Genomic DNA, 21,902 nt, shown 5'->3' with positions numbered 1-21,902 from the left:
ATGTGAGGTTGAAAAGGAATAGACTGAATAGCAACTTTACCAAATATTTCTTTATAGAAGAAACAGCTTCCCAGTGGAGGTTGTGAAGGCAAAAACAGCATCTGAATTCCTGAAAGCATAGCATAAACATAGATGATCCTTCATTTCAAGGGATTCATAATAAAGCTGGTATATGTGGCACTGCAATAAGAATGAAATCTGTGAAAATTAGGTGGACCTAGCAAATTTTATTGCCATCATTGTATTTGTATTACCTCTTGTAATCTTTATCTGTTAGAAGTTTCAGGAGAGTCAGAAAAGAGGCCTTCATGGGCTCCACTTTAACCAGGGTGGAACTAGACTGCTGGCGATAACCTTTAAAAAGGAGATAGAGCAGCTTTTAAACTAGAACAAAGGGGAAAGCCGACAGTCGCTCAGCAGTGCCTGGTTCGGAGAGAGGTATCTTCAAAGGATACTAATGATGCATTAGAATTAGGGCATCCCGGCAGTGAGGTTCCATTTATAACTAAAAACTCACCTGAGCTAAAAAATTCTAACTTATCCCTATCAATTAAAAGCAGAATGAAAATACAAACAAAAAACAAACTTTGAAATGTTTGTATGCTAATGCCAGAAGTCTAAGAAGTAAGATGGGAGAATTAGAATGTATAGCAGTGAATGATGACGGACTTAATTGGCATCTCAGAGACATGGAGGAAGGAGGATAACCAATGGGACAGTGCTATACCGGGGTACAAATTATATCGCAATGACAGAGAGGAGCACCCGGGAGGCTGTGTGGCACTTTATGTCCGGAATGGCATAGAGTCCAACAGGATAAACATCCTGCATGAGACTAAATGCACAATCGAATCTTTATGAGTAGAAATCCCTTGTGTGTTAGGGAAGACTATAGTGATAGGAGTATACTACCGTCCACCTGGTCAAGATGGTGAGACGGACAGTGAAATGCTAAGAGAAATGAGGGAAGCTAACCAAATTGGTAGTGCAGTAATAATGGGGGATTTCAATTACCACAAAATAAATAATGAGCAAGGACTGCACTTCAAGCAAAATCGCAATGTACATATAGTGCAGGAGGATGTGTAATCCTGACAAAACTGATTCAAACAGTCTTATAAAAAAGGATGTCTTTTTATTTTTCCAATATGGCAACTCCACAAGGTTATACGAGCACCGGCTTAATGGCGTCCCCTGACACGGTCCCGTGTTTCGCCGCGGGCTGCATCGGGGGGGATCGCCACCGCTGGAATTCACACAAAAGCTGACAGCAGCGTTTTGACAGCGCTCCCTGTCACTGTCAAAACGCTGCTGTCAGCTTTTGTGTGAATTCCAGCGGTGGCGATCCCCCCCGATGCAGCCCGCGGCGAAACATGGGACCGTGTCGGGGGACGCCATTAAGCCGGTGCTCGTATAACCTTGTGGAGTTGCCATATTGGAAAAATAAAAAGACATCCTTTTTTATAAGACTGTTTGAATCAGTTTTGTCAGGATTTCAATTACCCCAATATTGACTGGGTAAATGCATCATCGGGACATGCTAGAGAGATAAAGTTCCTGGATGGGATAAATGACAGCTTTATGGAACAATTGGTTCAGGAACTGACAATAGAGGGAGCAATTCTAGATCTAATTCTCAGTGGAGCACAGGATTTGGTGAGAGTGGTAACGGTAGTGGGGCCACTTGGCAATAGTGATCATAATATGATCAAATTTGAATTAATGACTGGAAGGGGGACAGTAAGCAAATCCACGGCTCTTGTGCTAAACTTTCAAAAGGGAAACTTTGATAAAATGAGAAAAATAGTTAGAAAAAAATTGAAAGGAGCAGCTACAAAAGTTAAAAATGTGCAAGAGGCGTGGTCATTGTTAAAAAATACCATTCTAGAAGCACAGTCCAGATGTATTCCACACATTAAGAAAGGTGGAAAGAAGGCAAAATGATTACCGGCATGGTTAAAAGGGGAGGTGAAAGAAGCTATTTTATCCAAAAGATCTTCATTCAAAAATTGGAAGAAGCTAACAGAAGAAAATAGGATAATGCATAAACATTGATAAGACAGGCTAAGAGAGAATTTGAAAAGAAGTTGTCCTAGAGGCAAAAACTTACAGTAAAAACTTTTTAAAATATATCCAAAGCAGAAAGCCTGTGAGGGAGTCAGTTGGACCGTTAAATGATTGAGGGGTTAAAGGGGCAATTAGAGAAGATAAGGCCATCATAGAAAGATTAAATGATTTTTTGCTTCAGTGTTTACTGAAGAGGATTTTGGGGAGATACCCGTATCAGAGAAGGTTTTCATGGGTAATGATTCAGATGGACTGAACCAAATCATGGTGAACCTAGAAGATGTGGTAGGCCTGATTGACAAACTGAAGAGTAGTAAATCACCTGGACCAGATGGTATACACCCCAGGGTTCTGAAGAAACTAAAACATGGAATTTTAGACCTTTTGGTAAAAATTTGTAACCTATCATTTAAAATCATCCATTATACCTGAAGACTGGAGGGTGGCTAATGTAACCCCAGTATTTAAAAAGGGCTCCAGGGGCAATCCGGGAAACTACAGACCAGTTAGCCTGACTTCAGGGCGAGGAAAAATAGTGGAAAGTGTTCTAAATATCAAAATCACAGAACATATAGAAAGACATGGTTTAGTGGAACAAAGTCAGAATGGCTTTACCCAAGGCAAGTCTTGCCTCACAAATCTGCTTCGCTTTTTTGAAGGAGTTAATAAACATGTAGATAAAGATGAACTGGTAGATGTAGTATATTTGGATTTTCAGAAGGCGTTTGACAAAGTTCCTCAAAATCTGTCTTCACTGTATCCCAAAACTTTTAGCTACAGGGCATATCAAAAAATAATGCCCCAGAGTTTATTTATTCGCTGAGCACTTAGGGCAGATATCAGATTGTAACACTCCTCCTTTAAACAACCGAACAGGAGGCAAATAGGCCCTCAATAAAAATGTGTATTGCGACTCCCTCAGATTACCATTTCCTACCAGCCCTGGAATCCTAGCAAAGGAGGTGGCCAGCTGTTTAATCTCCATTTGAATTGGGATTTCAGCCTTCCATTTCTCCAATAGGAGGCCAAGCTCAACTTCAGTAGATTCTCATTTTCTTCTGCTCCCCTGTTTGAAAGAATTCTTAAGCCTTAACCCTAAAATTATCCAGAAAATAATCCCTGGCTAATGACCTCCAATAGTGTCTTAATTGAGTATATGCAAAGCATAACTTTAAAGTCATCCCATACTGGATTTCCATTTCCGAGGGGAGAGAATTTGCCTGTCTGAGTGTACTACTTGTGTTACGTGACATAACCCCTCATGTGCCCATTCAATGAAAGATCTGGAATGGGAACCAGGAAGAAAACTCCCATTGCCCTGCAGAGGTAAAAAAATAGATTCTCGAAAACAATGACTGAACCTGCCACAGAGAAACTTCCAGGTGCACTGAAGAGTAATTATGACCCAGTGTTTCCGTAGGTGTACGGGTATTGTAGAGGTATATGCATGTAAAATGAAGCAAAGTATCAAAGGTGACACTCAGCTCGTCTCCCAAGAGCGAGGGGTATATAGAGAAGTGTCAAAAATCCAGTCCTTTAAATGACATACTATGCAAGCTAAATTGGGTAGCTCAATGTTAGGGACCCCCTAATCCTCCCTCCTTCCAGTTACCCAACAGTCAGTCATTAGCTTTGTGAGCCCGCTTACCCCTCCAAAGAAACATAGGAAGAATATCATAACCCCAGTTTACATTCTGCTTTTGCAAGTATATGGGCAGCACCTGCAGGCCATCAGCTATTGCATCAAAGCATAATTTTAAAGAGGTTACTTTGCCCAATTTATAGGGAGATAGGGTGGTATCATGCGGGTGAAGTGGGGTCCTTCCTGGTTTATGGATTACTGTAATTTTAGCCACATTAGCTTCAAATGGATAAACTCCCCTGTTCATCAACACTTGATATATGGACCAAAGGGGTCAAAACTTTGTCTAGTAATATCTTATAAAATTCAGCATTATATCTGTCCGGACCCGGATCTTTTAAGAATTTAACTTTACAAATCCCCAACACAATTTCCTCTGAGCTAAACGGCCTATTCAACTAGGCTAAGTGTTCCTCGGTTTATCCTATTCAAAAAATCTTTACAAAGATCCATATTGCAACTCTTTGATGTATATAATTCCTTATAATCTTAAACAAACAACCTATGAGGAAAAAAATCAGAAATCTGACAATGTACTAATTAGAGAGAGATTAGTATCAGAAAAAGCAGTGCTCTATAAAGTAATCCACAGGCTCTTGCCCGCAATGGGCTTCAACCAGTATCATTTACTGGAGCACTTTATTCACGTCATTTACTACTCCCAAAGATGAAACTAAACCTGCATTTATTAATTTTATTACTGTACTAGAATTAAAACTATGGCAAGCCATCTTGCATATAAATAATCTTAAACAAGCAACCTACGAGGAAAAAATCAGAAATCTTACAATGCACTAATTAGAGGAAGATTAGTATCAGAAAAAGCTATGCTCTCACCTGCAATGGGCTTCAACCAGTATCATCTACTGGAGCACTTTATTCATGTCATTTATTACTTCCAAAGATTAAACTAAACCTGCATTTATTAATTTTATTAAGGTACTAGAATTAAAACACTATTTCCCGAAAAAATCTTTTTCTGTCTAATTTTTTCTACTTATCTACACTCCTTCTTTTAAATTTGAAAGCATTCATCTTCTATATTCCAAAAATATCGCCACCTTCGGGAACGGTTTTCCCCGAAGGTTTAAACAAAGACCTTGATTGGTCAGTTTTTTACTGAGGAAGGGTGGGGAGAATAAAGATTGGATAAGGCATGAAATTTCAGACCTATTAGTAAAAATTTGTAACCTATCATTAAAATCATCCATTGTACCTGAAGACTGGAGGGTGGCTAATGTAACCCCAATATTTAAAAAGGGCTCCAAGGGCGATTCTGGAAACTACAGACCAGTTAGCCTGACTTCAGTGCCAGGAAAAATAGTGGAAATTGTTCTAAATATCAAAATCACAGATCATATAGAAAGACATGGTTTAATGGAACATGGCTTTACTCAAGGTAAGTCTTGCCTCACAAATCTGCTTCACTTTTTTGAAGGAGGTAATAAACATGTAGATAAAGGTGAACCGGTAGATGTAGTGTATTTGGATTTTCAGAAGGCATTTTACAAAGTTCCTCATGAGAGGCTTCTAGGAAAAGTAAAAAGTCATGGGATAGATGGCAATGTCCTTTCGTGGATTACAAACTGCCTAAAAGACAGGAAACAGAGAGTAGAATTAAATGAACAATTTTCTCAGTGGAAAAGAGTGGGCAGTGGAGTGCCTCAGGGATCTGTATTGGGACCCGTACTTTTCAATATATCGTATTTATAAATGATCTGGAAAGAAATATGACAAGTGAGGTAATCAAATTTGCAGATGATACAAAATTGTTCAGAGTAGTTAAATCACAAGCAGATTGTGATAAATTGCAGGAAGACCTTCTGCGACTGGAAAATTGGGCATTGAAATGGCAGATGAAATTTAATGTGGATAAGTGCAAGATGATGCATATAGGGAAAAATAATCCATGCTATAGTTACACAATGTTAGGTTCCATATTAGGAGCTACCAACCAAGAAAGAGATCTAGGCGTCATAGTGGATAACACATTGAAATCTTCGGTTCAGTGTGCTGCGGCAGCCAAAAAAGCAAACAGAATGTTGGGAATTATTAGAAAGGGAATGGTGAATAAAACGGAAAATGTCATAATGCCTCTGTATCGCTCCATGGTGAGACCGCACCTTGAATATTGTGTACAATTCTGGTTGCCGCATCTCAAAAAAGATATAGTTGTGATGGAGAAGGTACAGAGAAGGGCAACCAAAATGATAAAGGGAATGGAACAGCTCCCCTATGAGGAAAGACTAAAGAGGTTAGGACTTTTCAGCTTGTAAAAGAGAAGGCTGAGGGGGGATATGATAGAGATGTTTAAAATCATGAGAACGGGTTAATGTGAATCAGTTATTTACTCTTTCAGATAATAGAAAGACTAGGGGGCACTCCATGAAGTTAGCATGTGGCACATTTAAAACTAATCGGTGAAAGTTCTTTTTCACTCTACGCACAATTAAACTCTGGAATTTGTTGCCAGAGGATGTGTTTAGTGCAGTTAGTGTAGCTGTGTTTAAAAAAGGATTGGATAAGTTCTTGGAGGAGAAGTCCATTACCTGATATTAATTAAGTTGACTTAGAAAATAGCCACTGCTATTACTAGCAACAGTAGCATGGAATAGACTTAGTTTTTGGATACTTGCCAGGTTCTTATGGCCTGGATTGGCCACTGTTGGAAACAGGATGCTGGGCTTGATGGATCTTTGCTCTGACCCAGTATGGCATGTTCTTATGTTCATACGTTCATAATAATTCGTAAGCAAAAAAGTATAGACTTTTATTGGACTGAGAGGTATGAGGCATCAGATGTAATTAACCTAAAATAAATAGCTTCATACTAATCATATAGAACTTTTATCATGGAATTGAATGTTTTCCTGTTAACACACAATTTTGGCAACATACACATACTGTACTATTCTGTTTTTCGTTGATCTTGTGGATGACTCCAGAATCTCACATTGATCTAATATTGATACATTTGTATACTTAATTCCTTAAATCATTCTTAATTTCATATCAGTCTTTGATTCATTTTTTCTGTTTTTTCAAAACATAGCAGTAAATGAATAGATTGATCTCAGATTGTCAACAGCAAATTGTGAAGTAAATATTAGTGATTTCAAATAATTTTCTATATAACAGTGTCCACAATATTGTTACCCTGGAGAACACTTCAATGTCAGTGAAATAATGCATACTTGGATAGTTCAGAAAGGATTTCCACTGATCATTGTCCAGCAAAATGGAAGCACTATGAGAATACGACAGGAGCACTTCCTGGAGGTTGTTCTACCTGATGAATCTCTTTGGGCATCAATGCAAATGAGGTGCGTGTAGGATACTAATGTTTCCCTTCAAAGAAAATTCTACCCAATTAATATGAATGTGAAGTGGCTAGCACTTACTGTTCTATTTGTGTTTTGTTTTCTCTTTTAGTTACCTATGGTATGTTCCCTTAATCTACATTTCAAGTAACTCCAAGACTGTTGGAAGACATCTACTGAAAAATCAGTCAGGTAGTAGATTTTAAAAGCTTGCAAAGATTAATAGTGCCTCAATCAGTGTTTAAACCCTCCACCAAAAATTAGTAAAAAAAAAAAAATTCCTTTATATGCTCATGTTCTCATACATAATCTTTGCAAAAACATACTTGGGCTACCAGCTTTTCCCCTTTTTCATCTGATACACTGGAAGTCTCCATCAGGGTATTGTCACTTTGAAAATGGTGGCTGGAGAACTCACAAACACCCACTGATTTGAATTCATGGAGAAACAGAAGCTAAGAAATCCTCATATTGTAAATTAATTTAGAAGCACAATATGACAGCAGATAAAGACTATTAGATCCATCTAGCCTGCCTAACTTCACTCCAGGTGCAATGTTATAAAACCCTATTGATCTGTAGCTTTTCTCTCACTTTTTCACAATTAGGTATCCTCTGTTCTTATCCCATGCTATTCTGAATTCTGTACTGTTTTTGTCTTTACATTCTCCACTGGGAGTTCATTCCATGCTTCCACCACCGCTTCTGTGAAGAATCAGTTTACTACTGCTACTGCTTATTACTTCTGTAATGCTACTCATTATGCACAGTGCTGTTCAAATACCTAAAAGAGACAGTTCCATCTCCTTAGAGCTTACAGTCTAATCAAGACAAACAGGATAAAATAGACTTTGGAGATTTTGTGGTCCATTCAGTAGGCCCAGTTGTTGACAAGTTATCCGGCTAAAGTTAGTTAGATAACTTGTCCTGTATATTCAGTTGGAGAAATGTCCCACTAAATATAATTGATAAAAAGTTATCTGGCTACATAAATCCGGATAACTTTAACCCTAACCTGCCTTGTGTGGCTGGATAACTAGCTACTTACCTGGATATCTTCAGAGAAACAAACCACGGGCCTCTTGGCCTGATGCCCACCCTCCACCACATGTTGCAATCCCCTCAATGATGAAGAGCCTCCCCAGCCTCAAGGCATGATTTTTAATTCTCCTCTGCTAAGAATAAAATACATCTTCTCCCCCCATAAATAGTCCTCCTCCCCTAGAATGCCTCCCACCCACCCTCTGGAACAGGCCTAAAATTATCTGGCTATCCTAGTTGAATATACCCAATATTCAGCTAAATTAGCCAGATAACTCAACCCCTTCCTATAATGTCCCCGGAATGCCCTTTTTTTAATCTGGCTAAATTATAGCCGGATAACTACTTATAATGTAGCCAGATAAGTGGTTAAATATGCCAGATTTGCCATTTAGATGGATACCTTCTGAGTTATCCATCTAAATTGTTTTTGAATATGGACCTCTATATTTATTAAAAATATGCTTAAAAGCCAATAAGGCTGTGAGCAGGAGAATTAGGGCTTTTAAAAGCAGCCTTAAAGTGATAGGTTTTAGACTGGATTTGAATTGGGCTGGAGCAGGAGCATGATGCACAGACTCAGGAAGTCTCTTCTAAATGTACGGTACAACAAGGTGGAAAGCACAGTATCAGGAGTTGGTGGTTGAGAAGAATGGCATAGATTCGAGTGACTTGCCCAATGAGTGGAGTTCATGAGGAAGAATGTAGGGATAGATAAGAGAGAAGAGGTGATGAGGAGCTATAGAGTGAAGGCTCTTTTAAGTGAGTAAGAAGAGCTTGAAATTATGCAGAAATGGATTGTGAGCCAATGTAGTGACGTAAGAAGAAGAATTATGTGGAAATAGTGACTTTGGTAAAAGATTAGTCAAATAGTTGAATTTTGGATAGGTTATAGTGGAGAGGGATGGTTCACTGGGAGATTTGTAAATGGGAGGTAATGAGAGACTAGATAAGGGTTCTGGTAGTGAGTTCAGAAAGGAAGAAATTGATTTTGGTGATGTTATAGAGAAAGAAACAACAAATTTTTAGCAATATTTTGAATGTATGCAGAGATGGAGAGAGAGGGGTCACAGATGACCCCAGGGTTATGAGCTGAGAGGACTGAGAGAATGACAGTGTTACCCACAGAAATAGAGGAAGGGAGAAAATGGAAAATTAGTTTTGGGGGAAGATAAGGAGCTCTGTCGTGATCATGTTGAGTTTAAGATGGTGGTGGGACATACAGGCAGCAATGTCAGACAAGCAGGCTGATATTGGGGACTGTATTCCTGGTGAAATGTCTGGTGTAGCATGGGACATCTGGGAATCATCAGCAGAAAAATGGTACTGAAAGCCATGAACTCCATGAAATCCAAGGACTCCTTAAAACATTCAGCCATTAACCATGCCATTTGTACATAGTATTTTATTTAATTTGTATTTTGCCTAACCATTTATTCTTTCCTATCTCTTCCTTCTTCTCCAAGTTCTTCGACCCTTGTTAATTGTAACTGTTTCCTTCGATCACCACAGTTCTAGTTTGTTGTATTTAATGCACTCCCGTTTCATGTAAACCAGCAAGATATGTTCTCATGATTGCCGGTATATAAAAACCTTAAATAAATAAAAATAAAATAAATGAAAGGAAATCAGAGCCCCAAGAGAAGAGAAGAGGGCCAAGGACAGAGCCCTGAAGCACACTGTTTGATAATAGGATAGCAAGAAAGGAAGATCTACCAGAGGACACACTAAAAATGCAATAGGAAAAGTTAAAAAAAAGAACCCAGACAATTGGTTTTCTTCTTACCTCTCTGTTCTCCTACCCTCTTGGAGCCTCATACAGTTACCTCTTGTTCTAAAGTATTTTTTCATCTGAAAGAGACTTACTTCTTGTGCATTATTTATATCTTTGAGATAATCAAATATTTCTTACATATCTCCCCATCTCTCTCCTCTTCTAGGGTAGACATATTTAGGTATTTTGTCTCATCTCGTATAACTTCTGGTGCACCATTTTAGTAGCCTTTCTCTGGATTATCTCCACAACCTATATCCTTTCATAGGTATGGCCTCCTAAATTAGACACAATACTCTCGATGAAATTTCACCAATGACCTATACACAGACATTATTATCTCCACATTTCTACTGGTCTTACCTCTTCCTAGGCACCTTAGCATCCATATGGCACTGGCCACCACCTTATTACACTAACTTGAGATCATGTGACCTGATCACTCCAGGGTCTCTATCCTGGTTGGTGCATATTAGTATCTCATCTCTACCCTTTTGCTCCCATCTTTTGGAGGTATTCACCCACCTATATATTTTGCACTTTTTTTTATATTGAATGTTAACTTCCAAGCACTTAAACACTCCTTCAGCTTTCTTTGATCACTTTTCATTCCATTTTCTCATTCAGCTGTAGCCACTTTGTTACAGATCTTAGTGTCTTTGTGGCACACCATCAGCTTCACTCAGAGGTAATGCTAGGTACAGACCCATATAGTCTTCACCTAAGAGTTTGATCATTTAATTCAAGAATCACAATCAGCCCCCCACCCTGAGATCACCTTACAAAAACACAGGACATTAGTGTTGCTGAGTTCCTGCTGATCTTATGGGAGGAAATTTTAAAAGAATTGTCACCAACCACACTGAAAAAGCCAAGGGAATATGCAGTATTGTCTGATTCTTATATGATCAGTGATATGTCGCCCGTTTCTTATCAAAGGGTTCTCACTCTTCAGCTCTGTTCCACTCAAGTGAGGCACTCTTTGTTTTCACAAAATTATTTAGCCCTCCACCAACTTTCTCCTTGTAACAAAAAATACATTTTACATAGAACATACAATAACTTAACATTGAAAATTACATTCCAATCATGGAATTCTAGCAGATTCTGGAATCTTTTACTGGATGAGCATACAAATTAGAGATGTGCATTGTTTTTTTTTTTATCAGTTCGGGCTTCGTTTTTGGGCCCCCGTGGGAAATTTTGTTTTTCCCACGCAATTTTTTTTTTTCGTGGGTCCCAATTTTCATGTTAGTGTGCACTAATGGTGCCCCTGAACCATGATGAATTAGACAATTTTGTTGAAATTGTCTAATTCATGAAAAATGAATGCACATGCCTCATACGAATAATCTAAGTATATTGTACAAGAGCTCTTGAAATCTCACAGGTCCCTTCTTCAGACATCATATTAGAGACATTATTTGCATCTGAAGAAAGGAGCTATGTGATCTTGATAGCTCTTATACAGCATTTTTGGATAATGCTTCCATTTGATCAATAAAATCCATTGCAACCTGCAGAGAATCCAGTTTATACCTAAAGCCATATAGCTGCTAGATCCCTGCATTACAGATTCCAGTCACTAGACTGAAAGTAAAATGCTTTTTTCTATCTTTGTTATCTGGGTGGGGTTTCCTTTCCATTGGTCTCTGTCTCTTTTTCCTGATTTTCTCTTCTATCTTCTCCTGATTTCCTTTCCAAACTCTCCTTCTCATTTTTCATTTGTTTCTCTTTATCCTGTCTTCATCACTTCTTCTCCCCAGCATCTATTTTTCTTTCAATTCTTTCTTCTCTGTTTAAAATATCTCCTTATGTTCTTATGTTTATATCAGCATTACTTAACTCTCTCTATTCTCTCATATCTGGATCTCATTCCCTCCTTCTACCACACTATTTCTCACCTTCCAGTTCTCCCTGTCCCAACACTTTACTTCCTCAACTGTCCCTTATATTGCTCCTTGACCCTCTATCCCCCATCAGTCCTCTTCTATCTGGTTGCCTTCTTCTCCAATAACCACACCCGTTTCACATCACTCCCCCTTATTCCTATATTGACTTCCTCTGCCTGTTTCAAACATTTCATTTTATTCACCTCCTCTTACATTCTACCATCTCTTCTAGTTTGTCTTCCTTACCGCCAGTTATAGCCTGTTTCTGATTCACTCTCATTCATCCCTTTGCATACTCTCATCCCCACTCTAATATCTTCTCTGGCTGTCTATCACATATGCTCCCCATCATCCCTTTTGGCTTCCACACACCAACACCCCCCACCTCCGCCCCATAACTTCTTTCTCTCTCTTAGCCCCTCTTCCTCCCAAGTTTTAAATCTCTCTCTCTCTCACCCCCTCCCATCTCCATTACACATCTGGCTTGCTCTCATCTCCCCCACCCTTATCACACCTCTGGCTCTTCTCTCATCTCTGACTCTGTCTCTTTAAAGCACTGCAAATAAATGCTTGCACCAGAATAGACAAGTCAAGTCTCATGTTCCTTGGCTGTTCCCAACACTGCTGTTGGCTCAGATATGCTATACATGGTGGTAACAGTGGGATTTGGTGACCTACTGTGGGAAGCATAGGCACCTACCCACAGCTAGAAAAAAATAACAGCAATTCTGTTTCCAGGGCCCTCACCTTTTCCTTACCCAATTGTGCTACAAACTGGCTAAGGGGAGTAGTCCCACTAGGGATAGGTAGGGTTCAAGAAGTGGGGCAGGGCTGTACAGGCCAGCAGGGTTCTTTTATTTCCCTTTCTCTTGCCCTCCCCCCTATTCTCCTCACCTGGAGAATTATTGGACTAGTGGAATCCACCCAGAATGCAGGCAACCGTTGAACAAGTACTACAGGTCCTGGCAAATGGGCAGCAGCAACTGCAGAATGCCTTCCAGACCCAGATAGACCAGTAGCATGTGCTGTGGAAGCAGGTGGCTCAGCAAAACACCCTGCTGACTCAAGTGGCACAGGCAGTGCAAACTGTGATGACTAGGCCACCTCCACTGGCCGCAGCCTTACTGAAGATGACTCCTGGAGAGGACCCCAACAGCTTCTTAAAGAATTTTGAGTGAACTGCTAGACTGACCAGCTGGCCAGAGGATACATGGTTGGCCTATCTAGGTAACTTAATAGTTGGAGACTGTCAGGATGCTTTCCCGGCTGCAAATCTGGAGGGCACCACCACCTATCTGGAAGTTAAGACTGCCTTTCTTCAGAGACCTGGCTTCACCCCAGAGGCCTATTGACTATGCTTTTGGCAGGGGCTCCTACATGCAGGGAGAATCCAAGAAACTTTTTCCATCAACTTCGCCATGTTGCCCGGAAGTGGCTAAGCCTAGAGGGGAAGACTAGTGAAGAGGTTGCCAAGGCCATTCTTCTGGAGCAAATCCTGGATAGCCTTGAACAGCCCAAGTGGCAGTGGGTCTGCCAGCATCCAAATCTAACACTCAAGAAGGCACTAGAAGTGGCAGAGGCCTACTACCAAACTCAGTCGGTATCAGAGACACTGTGTTTTCTTGAGAAATTGTGTGATGTGCTTAGAGGATGTCAGAGCCACTCAAGTGCCGAACTCTGGGAGACCCCCATGTTTCAGTTGCAAGGAGAGTGGCCATTTTACCTGGGACTTCCCCCAGAACGAAGAAGCAGCCATGGATAATAAAGCTGTAACATTGCACTATTGTCATTTTGCAGACATCCACACTGAAATAGCCAACACCTTCCTAATTTCAGTAGAAATAGATGATGTGCCAACACAGGCCCTGGTGGATTTGGGCAGTGTGAAGACCCTCATTCGATGGGAGCTGGTGAAACGGGTCTAAATCAACTATTATCAAATGGTAATGTTGACCTGCATACATGGCAACTGTAGATGAAGACACCCATCAGCCAAGAAGAAATAGAGTTCAGGGTTCTTCACTGGCTCCCCTATCCCATTCTGATTGGGTGGAACTATCTGAACTTCAACAGTCTTTGGACCCTGCTCACAATGTGTTAGGAATTGTGGATCCTTGCAGGTCCCTACCATCGGGAGGCAAGGCTGACCGGGAACAGAGGCAGACAGGAACTTCGCCAGTACTGGCCCTTGTTCCCCGCAGGTTGAGCCCTTGGATTCCGGGGCTGGCTGGTCTTAGGTGCGCCTCTGTGTGGCTGGTCCCGGAGGGAGCAGGCGGCTGGAAGCAAAGAGTGTCAGACAGGTTAGGTACAGTTCAAGACTGAGATACTCTCAGAGAGAGAATAAAGCAAATCAAATCCATGGAAAAAATATTTGAGTGCTATATGGTACACTGAAACATTATTAATTGCTGCTCAGAAATTTTAGAAAGAATTTTGTAGCAGAAAAAAACAACAGGTACAGTACATTCATTTTATTCATTAATTAAACTTGATATACTGCCTTACTCCAGACAATCACAAGGCGGTTTACAACATTCAGCTAAACAATAGAATCATTTATAGCATCAAGTCCAATGCTAATCCTCAGGGGCGGATTGGCCTATCATGGGATCGAGCATCCCCCGGTGGGCTGGTCGCTCTAGTCACGTGGTATCTCCGGGGCCGGCCGGGGTGGCGAATCCCTGAGCCAGTCGACAGCGGGAATCCACCCCTGCTAATCCTTATAATTCCTCACATCCTCCCACCCTCATATCTCTCCTTCTATGGTAATATCCTCCCTCACCGTCGTACCTCCCCTTCTCTACTGTCACAATAAAACCAAACATAACATTAAGCATCCTGTCAGCACTCTGAGAATCCACCCTACACCAAAAAGGGCCCTCAGCAGATCACTCTCTATCCATTTAAACATAAAATCAGCCTAAATCATAGAAACATAGAAATGATGGCAGAAAAAGACTTCTCAGCTGTAAAGCCTCCAAGTTTATAGTCCTTGTTTAATGTAACTTTGCTCTCCTTCTGATTATAAATTGCTGTACCATTTGTTACAAGTTCTCTATCCCCGTTCGATGTAAACCGATCTGATATGGTATTTAACCATGAAGGTCGGTATAGAAAAATGCTAAATAAATAAATAAATAAATGGTCCATCCAATTTGCTCAGCAAGCCCACAGCAGCACCCGCCGCACCATACAAGTCACCCGCAGACTTAACAGTTTCTAAAGTTTGCACCCAGGTTTGTGGGAACAATTCCTATTGAGAAGCAGATCAATGAGGTTGCCTTTAAACTTCAGCTACCACCCAATCTACGCATCCACAATGTGTTTCATATTTCGTTGCTCAAACCCGCAATCCTCTCTTGGCCCTCTAGGAGGACCAAAGTATCAACCCCTTCAGTTATACAGAATGACACACAATACGAGGTGAAAGAAATTTTGGACTTTAGAAAGATTAGGAGAGGGTTACAATATTTAATTTGTTGGAAAAATTATGGACCAGAAGAGAGTTCTTGGGAGCCAGCCTGCAACATCCAGGCACCTCGTTTACTTCGACAGTTTCATAAACGCTTTCCTCATAAACCTCGTCCTAGAAGCAGGAGGAAGGACATTTGCGGGGGAAGTACTGTTACCGTTCGGAATTGGCAAGGCTCTGGGCTCCCCTCAGCTTCGCCGCACAGCAGCGTGCCCTGACGCGCTTTGCACTCAGGCTCTGCCCCCTTAAGAAGCACGTCAGTTCTTGAAAGTCCTGCATTTGCGCAGGAATTTTTACTATTTAAAGTACTGAGCCCAGCACAATATTGCCTCGGCTACAGGCTGTGGTTCTTCATGCTGCTGTTTCTGCCCTGACTTTGCCTGGTTTCTGGATTACCTTCTTGCTGCCTGCCTACGATCTGGATTGGACTTTGACTACTCTTTTTCCTGCTGCATGCCCTGACTTTGCCTGGTCTCTGGATTACCTTCTCGCTGCATGCCTACGACCCGGACTGAACTTGGATTAGTCCGGCCTGTACTTTGTTACCTGCTGGATTGTGACTGGAAGTGTTTGTCCCTTCTGTCACATTACTGTTCCGAGATATCTATCACTGGGCTAAGATAAGACTGTTGTCTACTAAGGATTCACTAAAACCGTAACACTGTGCACGTAAGTATTTATGTGCACAAGCATGTGCTGGGGTCCCCTATTGCATAACTTTGCTTCTGCTATGGACGATGTGTAAGTAAAATAATTTTAAAAAATAGGCGAATCAGTGGGGTTTTAAGGGTCAGGGTTAAAAGGGTAAAAGGGAGGCTAAATAATAGGGGTGTTAGGAAGCCTGATCCATTAACTGGGCAAACTGGGAATGAACTGGCAAAAAGGGCTATTGCGTTGGCTCACATTGTTTTTAAAATCCCCCTACTCATGTGGTAGAGCCAGTATTTGCACATGTACACATCCATATAAAATTGTGAGCACATATATGCACGTACAGATGATTTTATACCATGCGCACATATAAGCTTTTTTAAAAGACATGCTCGTACATTTTCCAACATGCTCATGTATTTTTACACCTCATAATTATCTGGTGCAATTAATATTATACATCTTTATTGTATAGTACTGACTGGGTAAAAAGAGTGGTTGAACTGGAGGGAGTTCAGGCAAAGAAACAGGAAGGTATCCTCATAAGGATTGGGCAAACTGGTGAACTAATTGGTTAAACTGGTAATTTCACTCGTGTATATGTTTTAAAATACACCGATTTATATATGTAAATCACGACTTACATAAGCCTTAATTTATTTTTGCATGTAAAATATATACGCATATATTTTTAAAATAGATAGGTAAATTACATGCATTCAATGCATTGCATTTATTTGTGTATTGGTATTTTGTATAACCTGTAACTCCCAGGAAGATGCAGTAATCTAGTCTGCATACAACCAGTGCCTGGATAATTGATTGGCGATCTTTCCCACTGAACATCCTTTATATGTAAACTAAGCCAGACTAAGTTAAAGAATGTTACGGAAACTACTTATTGGGGCGGATTTTAAGAGCCCTGCTCGCCTAAATCCGCCCAAATCCGGGCGGATTTAGGCGAGCAGGGCCCTGCGCGCTGGTAAGCCTATTTTACATAGGCCTACCGGCGCGCGCAGAGCCCCGGGACTCGAGTAAGTCCCGGGGTTTTCGGAGGGGGCGTGTCGGGGGCGGGCCCGAACAGCGCAGCGTTTTCGGGGCATGTCGGGAGCGTTCCGGGGGCGGGCCCGGGGGCGTGGCTACGGCCCGGGGCGGCCCGGGGGCGTGGCCGCGCCCTCCGGACCCGCCTCCAGATCGCGTCCCGGCGCGCTAGCGGCCCGCTGGCGCGCGGGGATTTACTTCTCCCTCCGGGAGGCGTAAATCCCCCAACAAAGGTAAGGGGGGGGTTTAGACAGAGCCGGGCGGGTGGGTTAGGTAGGGGAAGGGAGGGGAAGGTGAGAGGAGGGCAAAAGAAAGTTCCCTCCGAGGCCGCTCCGATTTCGGAGCTGCCTCGGAGGGAACGGGGGTAGGCTGCGCGGCTCTGCGCACACCGGCTATACGAAATCGATAGCCTTGCGCGCGCCGATCCCGGATTTCAGCGAATACTACTGAAATCCAGCGTACTTTTGTTTGCGCCTGGAGCGCCAACAAAAGTACGCCTATTCGCGGTATTTGAAAATATATCCCATTGGATATTAGCAGTAAAAGGATTAATGTATTCATGAAATATTTGTGTTGATTTTAAGTTGCATGTTCCTGAATATGGATAGATAATTAGCTGAAAACCAGGAAAACCATGGTTCAAATTCCACTTCTCCCACTCATGCTTCTTGTGACCTTGGGCAAGTCACTTCATCCTCAGAGTCTGATTTCCTATGGCTTTTTCCCCATTCTCAGGTAGATTTTAAAAGGGTTACGCGCATAAGTTATGCGCGTAACTCTTTCAAAACCCCCCTGCACGCGCCGAGCCTATTTTGCATAAGCTCGGTGTTGTGCGCAAGCCCCGGGACGCGCGTAAGTCCCGGGGCTTTGCTAGGGGTGTGTGTCAGGGGCGTGACAGAGGGCGGCGCGACGTTCGGGGTGTTCCGGGGTGTGTCAGGGCATGGTGCCAGCCCGGGGGCATTTCCGGGGCGTGGCCAAGGCCTCCGAATTCGCTCCCGGGCCGGGGAATCGCGCGGCGGCAGACGATTGGCATGTGCGAGTTATGCCTGCCTGAGGCAGGCGTAACTTTCACGATAAAGGTGAGGGGGTGTAGATAGGGCTGGGGGGGTGGGTTAGGGAGGGGAAGGGAGGGGAAAGGAGGGGAAAGTGGAGGAAGGCTGAAAGAAAGTTCCCTCCGAGGCCGCTCCGAAATCGGAGCGGCCTCGGAGGGAACGGGCAGCACGCGCAGGGCTCGGCGCGCGCAAGGTGCACAAATGTGCACCCCCTTGCACGCACCGACCCCCGGATTTTATGAGATACGCGCGGCTATTCGCGTATCTTATAAAATCTGGTGTACTTTTGTTTGCGCCTGGTGCGCGAACAAAAGTACGCATGGGCGTACATTTAAAAAATCTACCCCTCTGTGTCTATGAAAAAAACTTAGTAATAAAGTCCTTAAACTGTTAAGGTAGAGAAGTAAGGCAGAGAAATAATTTGTTCAATGTTGATATGTTTGTTTTTGTTTATTGTGTATATCATCGATCAAACCCGCCCCAAACTTTGGAAGGTGTGGGGAAAAAAGTGATTTTAAATAATAAATAAATAATTGCTGTACCTGAATTTGTAATTTGATTTTGAAAGGTGAGTAATTAAAAAGAAAGTATTTAGTTTTAGAAAATGATACTTATATAAGTTATACTGTAATTTTCTTCCACCAGATACCATAGAACTGGATAAAGAACCAAACTGGATTAAGTTCAATGTGGATATGAATGGCTATTACATTGTACACTATGAGGGGAATGGATGGGACAACATCATAGAAGTGCTAGAACACAATCCCACCCTCTTTAGTGACAAGGACAGAACAAGTCTGATCCACAATGTGTTTCAACTTGCAAGGTACAGGTCTATCATTTTTTAACTCTTGAAACTTGTTAACTTTCATGACTTTGAAATAGTACCTGGAAAACAAAGAATATGAAGTCCTCTTTTCTGAAACAAACTATATAAAATAGAGAGAAAATATACTTTAATATCTAAGGGGAGTAGTCTAGGGATACAGCACTTATCAAACTTTGTTTTGACAGGTGGCCATGCCCACCTCTCAGTTAATCCCTGCCTCTTTACTTACCCTTCAGCCAATGAGTGTTCATTTCTAGGTTAAGCCTTGCCCTGTGGTCCTGACTCCAAGCCAATTAGCTTTCACCCTGGTCCAAAGCCCTGCCTCTTTTTCCACCTTATCCCTGCCCCTTTGTTAACATTAGCCTAGCTCCACCCACACCCCACCCCTTTTTGCCCATGGAAATCCATTTTTCAAGATGGTGGCCAAGTGTCCTAGGGTGCCCATCTTGGATGACATCAGGGCAAAAAGGGGACAGACAACTTTGTTGCCCTGGGGGTAGCCATCTTGGATGACAACAGTGGAAAGGACATCACGGCTAAAAGGATAGGTGCCATGTTTGATTTAATAACATCACTGAGCTACTCTTCTGCCTACCCTGGGACATGCCTAGGCAAGCCTTTTGAGAGAAGTGGAATGCAGGGAATAATTCAGCTTGTCAGATGATAATGATGATAATAATAATTAGAATAATAGATTTCTTAATAGGATATTTAAAGAGGAAAAAACACATTCTAGGCGAACGATCACATTTTATAAATCCACAGGTTTAATGTGTAAGCACACACATTTTAGTCAAGCTTTTGGAAAGAAGAAATGTACAAGAACTTGTTTAAAAAACGTTATTATAATCATGAGATGACAAGTAGTTTGGGGGGTGTGGCAGAACTTTACCATCCAGGGTGCATTTTAAACAAAATAACTGTTTTACAGGTCGATACTGTAAGACCGCGGGAGAGCGGACGAACGCCCGCTCTCCCGGCGCGCGCACAGGCCCCTCGCCGGTGCGGGCGATTCAGTATTTAAATGAGGTGACGCGGTAAAAATGGGGAAAAGGAGGCGCTAGGGACATTAGCGCGTCCCTAGCGCCTCCTTTTTGTCAGGAGCGGCGGCTGTCAGCGGGTTTGACAGCCGACGCTCAATTTTGCCGGCGTCGGTTCTCGAGCCCGCTGACAGTCACGGGCTTGGAAACCGGACGCCGGCAAAATTGAGCGTCCGGTTTTCGGCCCGACAGCCACGGGCCGAATTCAAATTTTTTTTTTTTTTTTTTTTACTTTTTTTTACTTTTGGGGACCTCCGACTTAATATCGCCATGATATTAAGTCGGAGGGTGCACAGAAAAGCAGTTTTTACTGCTTTTCTGTGCACTTTCCTGGCGCCAGAAGAAATTAGCGCCGACCTTTGGGTCGGCGCTAATTTCTTAGAGTAAAATGTGCGGCTTCGCTGCACATTTTACTTACTGAATCGCGTGCGCATACCTAATAGGGCCATCAACATGCATTTGCATGTTGAGGGCGCTATTAGGTGCCGCGGGTGGGCCGCGTGTTTTCCTCCCCTTACTGAATAAGGGGTAAGGGAAAACACGCGTCCAGAGCAGGCTGACAGTGCGCTCCGACGGAGCACACTTTACTGTATCGACCTGTTAGCCAGATGCAATATAGTTTTAATGTATGTCCTAAGGAGAGAATTTAGTATTGTTTTTGCATCATTCCCTCATACTGTCACTGTTAATCACCATTGGGAACAGAAATGAATATAATACTTTTCTTTTTTTTTATTTTCTTTAGAAAAAATACTTACATTCAATCTTAGTATAAATAAGAAGTCATGCCCAAACATGTCTTGAAGTTCAGATTGTTTGGGGAACTGGGGACAGTGAAATTTTGTAGTAAATAAATACTATGGAGAAAAAGAAATTCTCCTAGGACAAGCAGGTTGGTAGTCCTCACACATGGGTGACATCAGATGGAGCCCGGCATGGAAAGATTTCTGTCAAAGTTTCTAGAACTTTGACTAGGCACGCTGAGCATGCCCTGCATGCCACTATCCACGGGTCCATGCAGGGTCCCTCTTCAGTCTCTTCTTTTCCGTGGAGCTGTTTGCTTCACGGGTGTTTGGAGCTTTGCTCTTTAGAGTCTTTTCTCTATACTTTTCTGCACTGGGTCCCCCTTGGTGCTTCAGTGTTGTATGGTAAGTTTTTTGTACCTTCTTTGCAGTTGATTCCTGACTGTGCCATTCTCGGTATCCGCTGGTCATTGGCCACTCACCGGCTCTTTTTCATGGTGTCATTGGGTTTTTATCAATGCCTCCAGTGCCCGCGGAACATGTCTATCATGGATCTGCATGATGTTTGCATCCTCGGCCTGGGAGCGTCATCTTTGCGACCAAATGACCCCCAAGGGTTGTTGGACTCAACTTGATACAATGAAAAAACTCTTCGGGTCTAAAAAATCTGACCCTTCGACTCCGGCGTCAGGTGCCTCTACGCCCAAGGACCGTGAGGAACCAATGGAGCTGCCCACTCCCCTTCCAGCACCCTCATATGAGCACGGTGCTGGAGATAGGACTTCTTCAGCGTCGTCGCAGTCCAGGACCTCAGAATCATTTCTGTCTTCGGCGCTGGGGAAAGACGGGGTCGAGCACCATGGAAAACCTCAGAAGCACAGAGCAAGCTCGTCTGTTGTTTTTAAAATACAGTTACTTCTTTAAAAATTCCTCTTAATTGCTAATTTATGCATGAATATGCTGCCATGCCCCGACCTAGTCTGACTCGTCTTGAATGTTTTTCTATGCTAAGATCATTTGTCCTTCACTCTAGGTTACAGATATTCAAGCAATACTAAGCACAGTGGTTTTTTCTTGTGGCCAGTGTCGGTAGCAGCACGGCAGAAGTACACATTTCGATTCTTATTTTGATTTTATCATTAATAGTGTACACAACAGCCTTTCCATGCATAATCAAGGTCTGCTGTGTATCTAGCTTTCTGCAGTTTTCCGTCTGTCAGTAAGGTGAGCATGAAGTTACATTGACAATTTTCACCATTTCATATATATATTTTCCACTTCCCGGGTTAGTCCCTAGTTATTTTTGTTTTTATTTCAACTCTTCATGCATATTTT

The 21,902-nt window shown here is 42.1% G+C and overlaps 1 protein-coding gene across 3 annotated transcripts in view; it reads left to right on the top strand.

Moving 5' to 3' along the window:
• ERAP2 (endoplasmic reticulum aminopeptidase 2) overlaps positions 1 to 21,902 on the top strand; it is a 258,175-nt gene that overhangs the window by 105,493 nt on the left and 130,780 nt on the right. For all 3 annotated transcript variants that reach the window (XM_029572856.1, XM_029572865.1, XM_029572875.1), the window contains exons 10-12: positions 6,848 to 7,032; positions 7,142 to 7,221; positions 18,598 to 18,781. In XM_029572856.1, the coding sequence (XP_029428716.1) occupies positions 6,848 to 7,032; positions 7,142 to 7,221; positions 18,598 to 18,781 (449 nt within the window). The remainder of the gene's footprint in view (positions 1 to 6,847; positions 7,033 to 7,141; positions 7,222 to 18,597; positions 18,782 to 21,902) is intronic.

This window comes from Rhinatrema bivittatum, chromosome 1 (genome assembly GCF_901001135.1).
Source record: "Rhinatrema bivittatum chromosome 1, aRhiBiv1.1, whole genome shotgun sequence".
Lineage (NCBI taxonomy): Eukaryota > Metazoa > Chordata > Amphibia > Gymnophiona > Rhinatrematidae > Rhinatrema > Rhinatrema bivittatum.
This window is presented reverse-complemented; position numbering and strand designations above follow the sequence as displayed.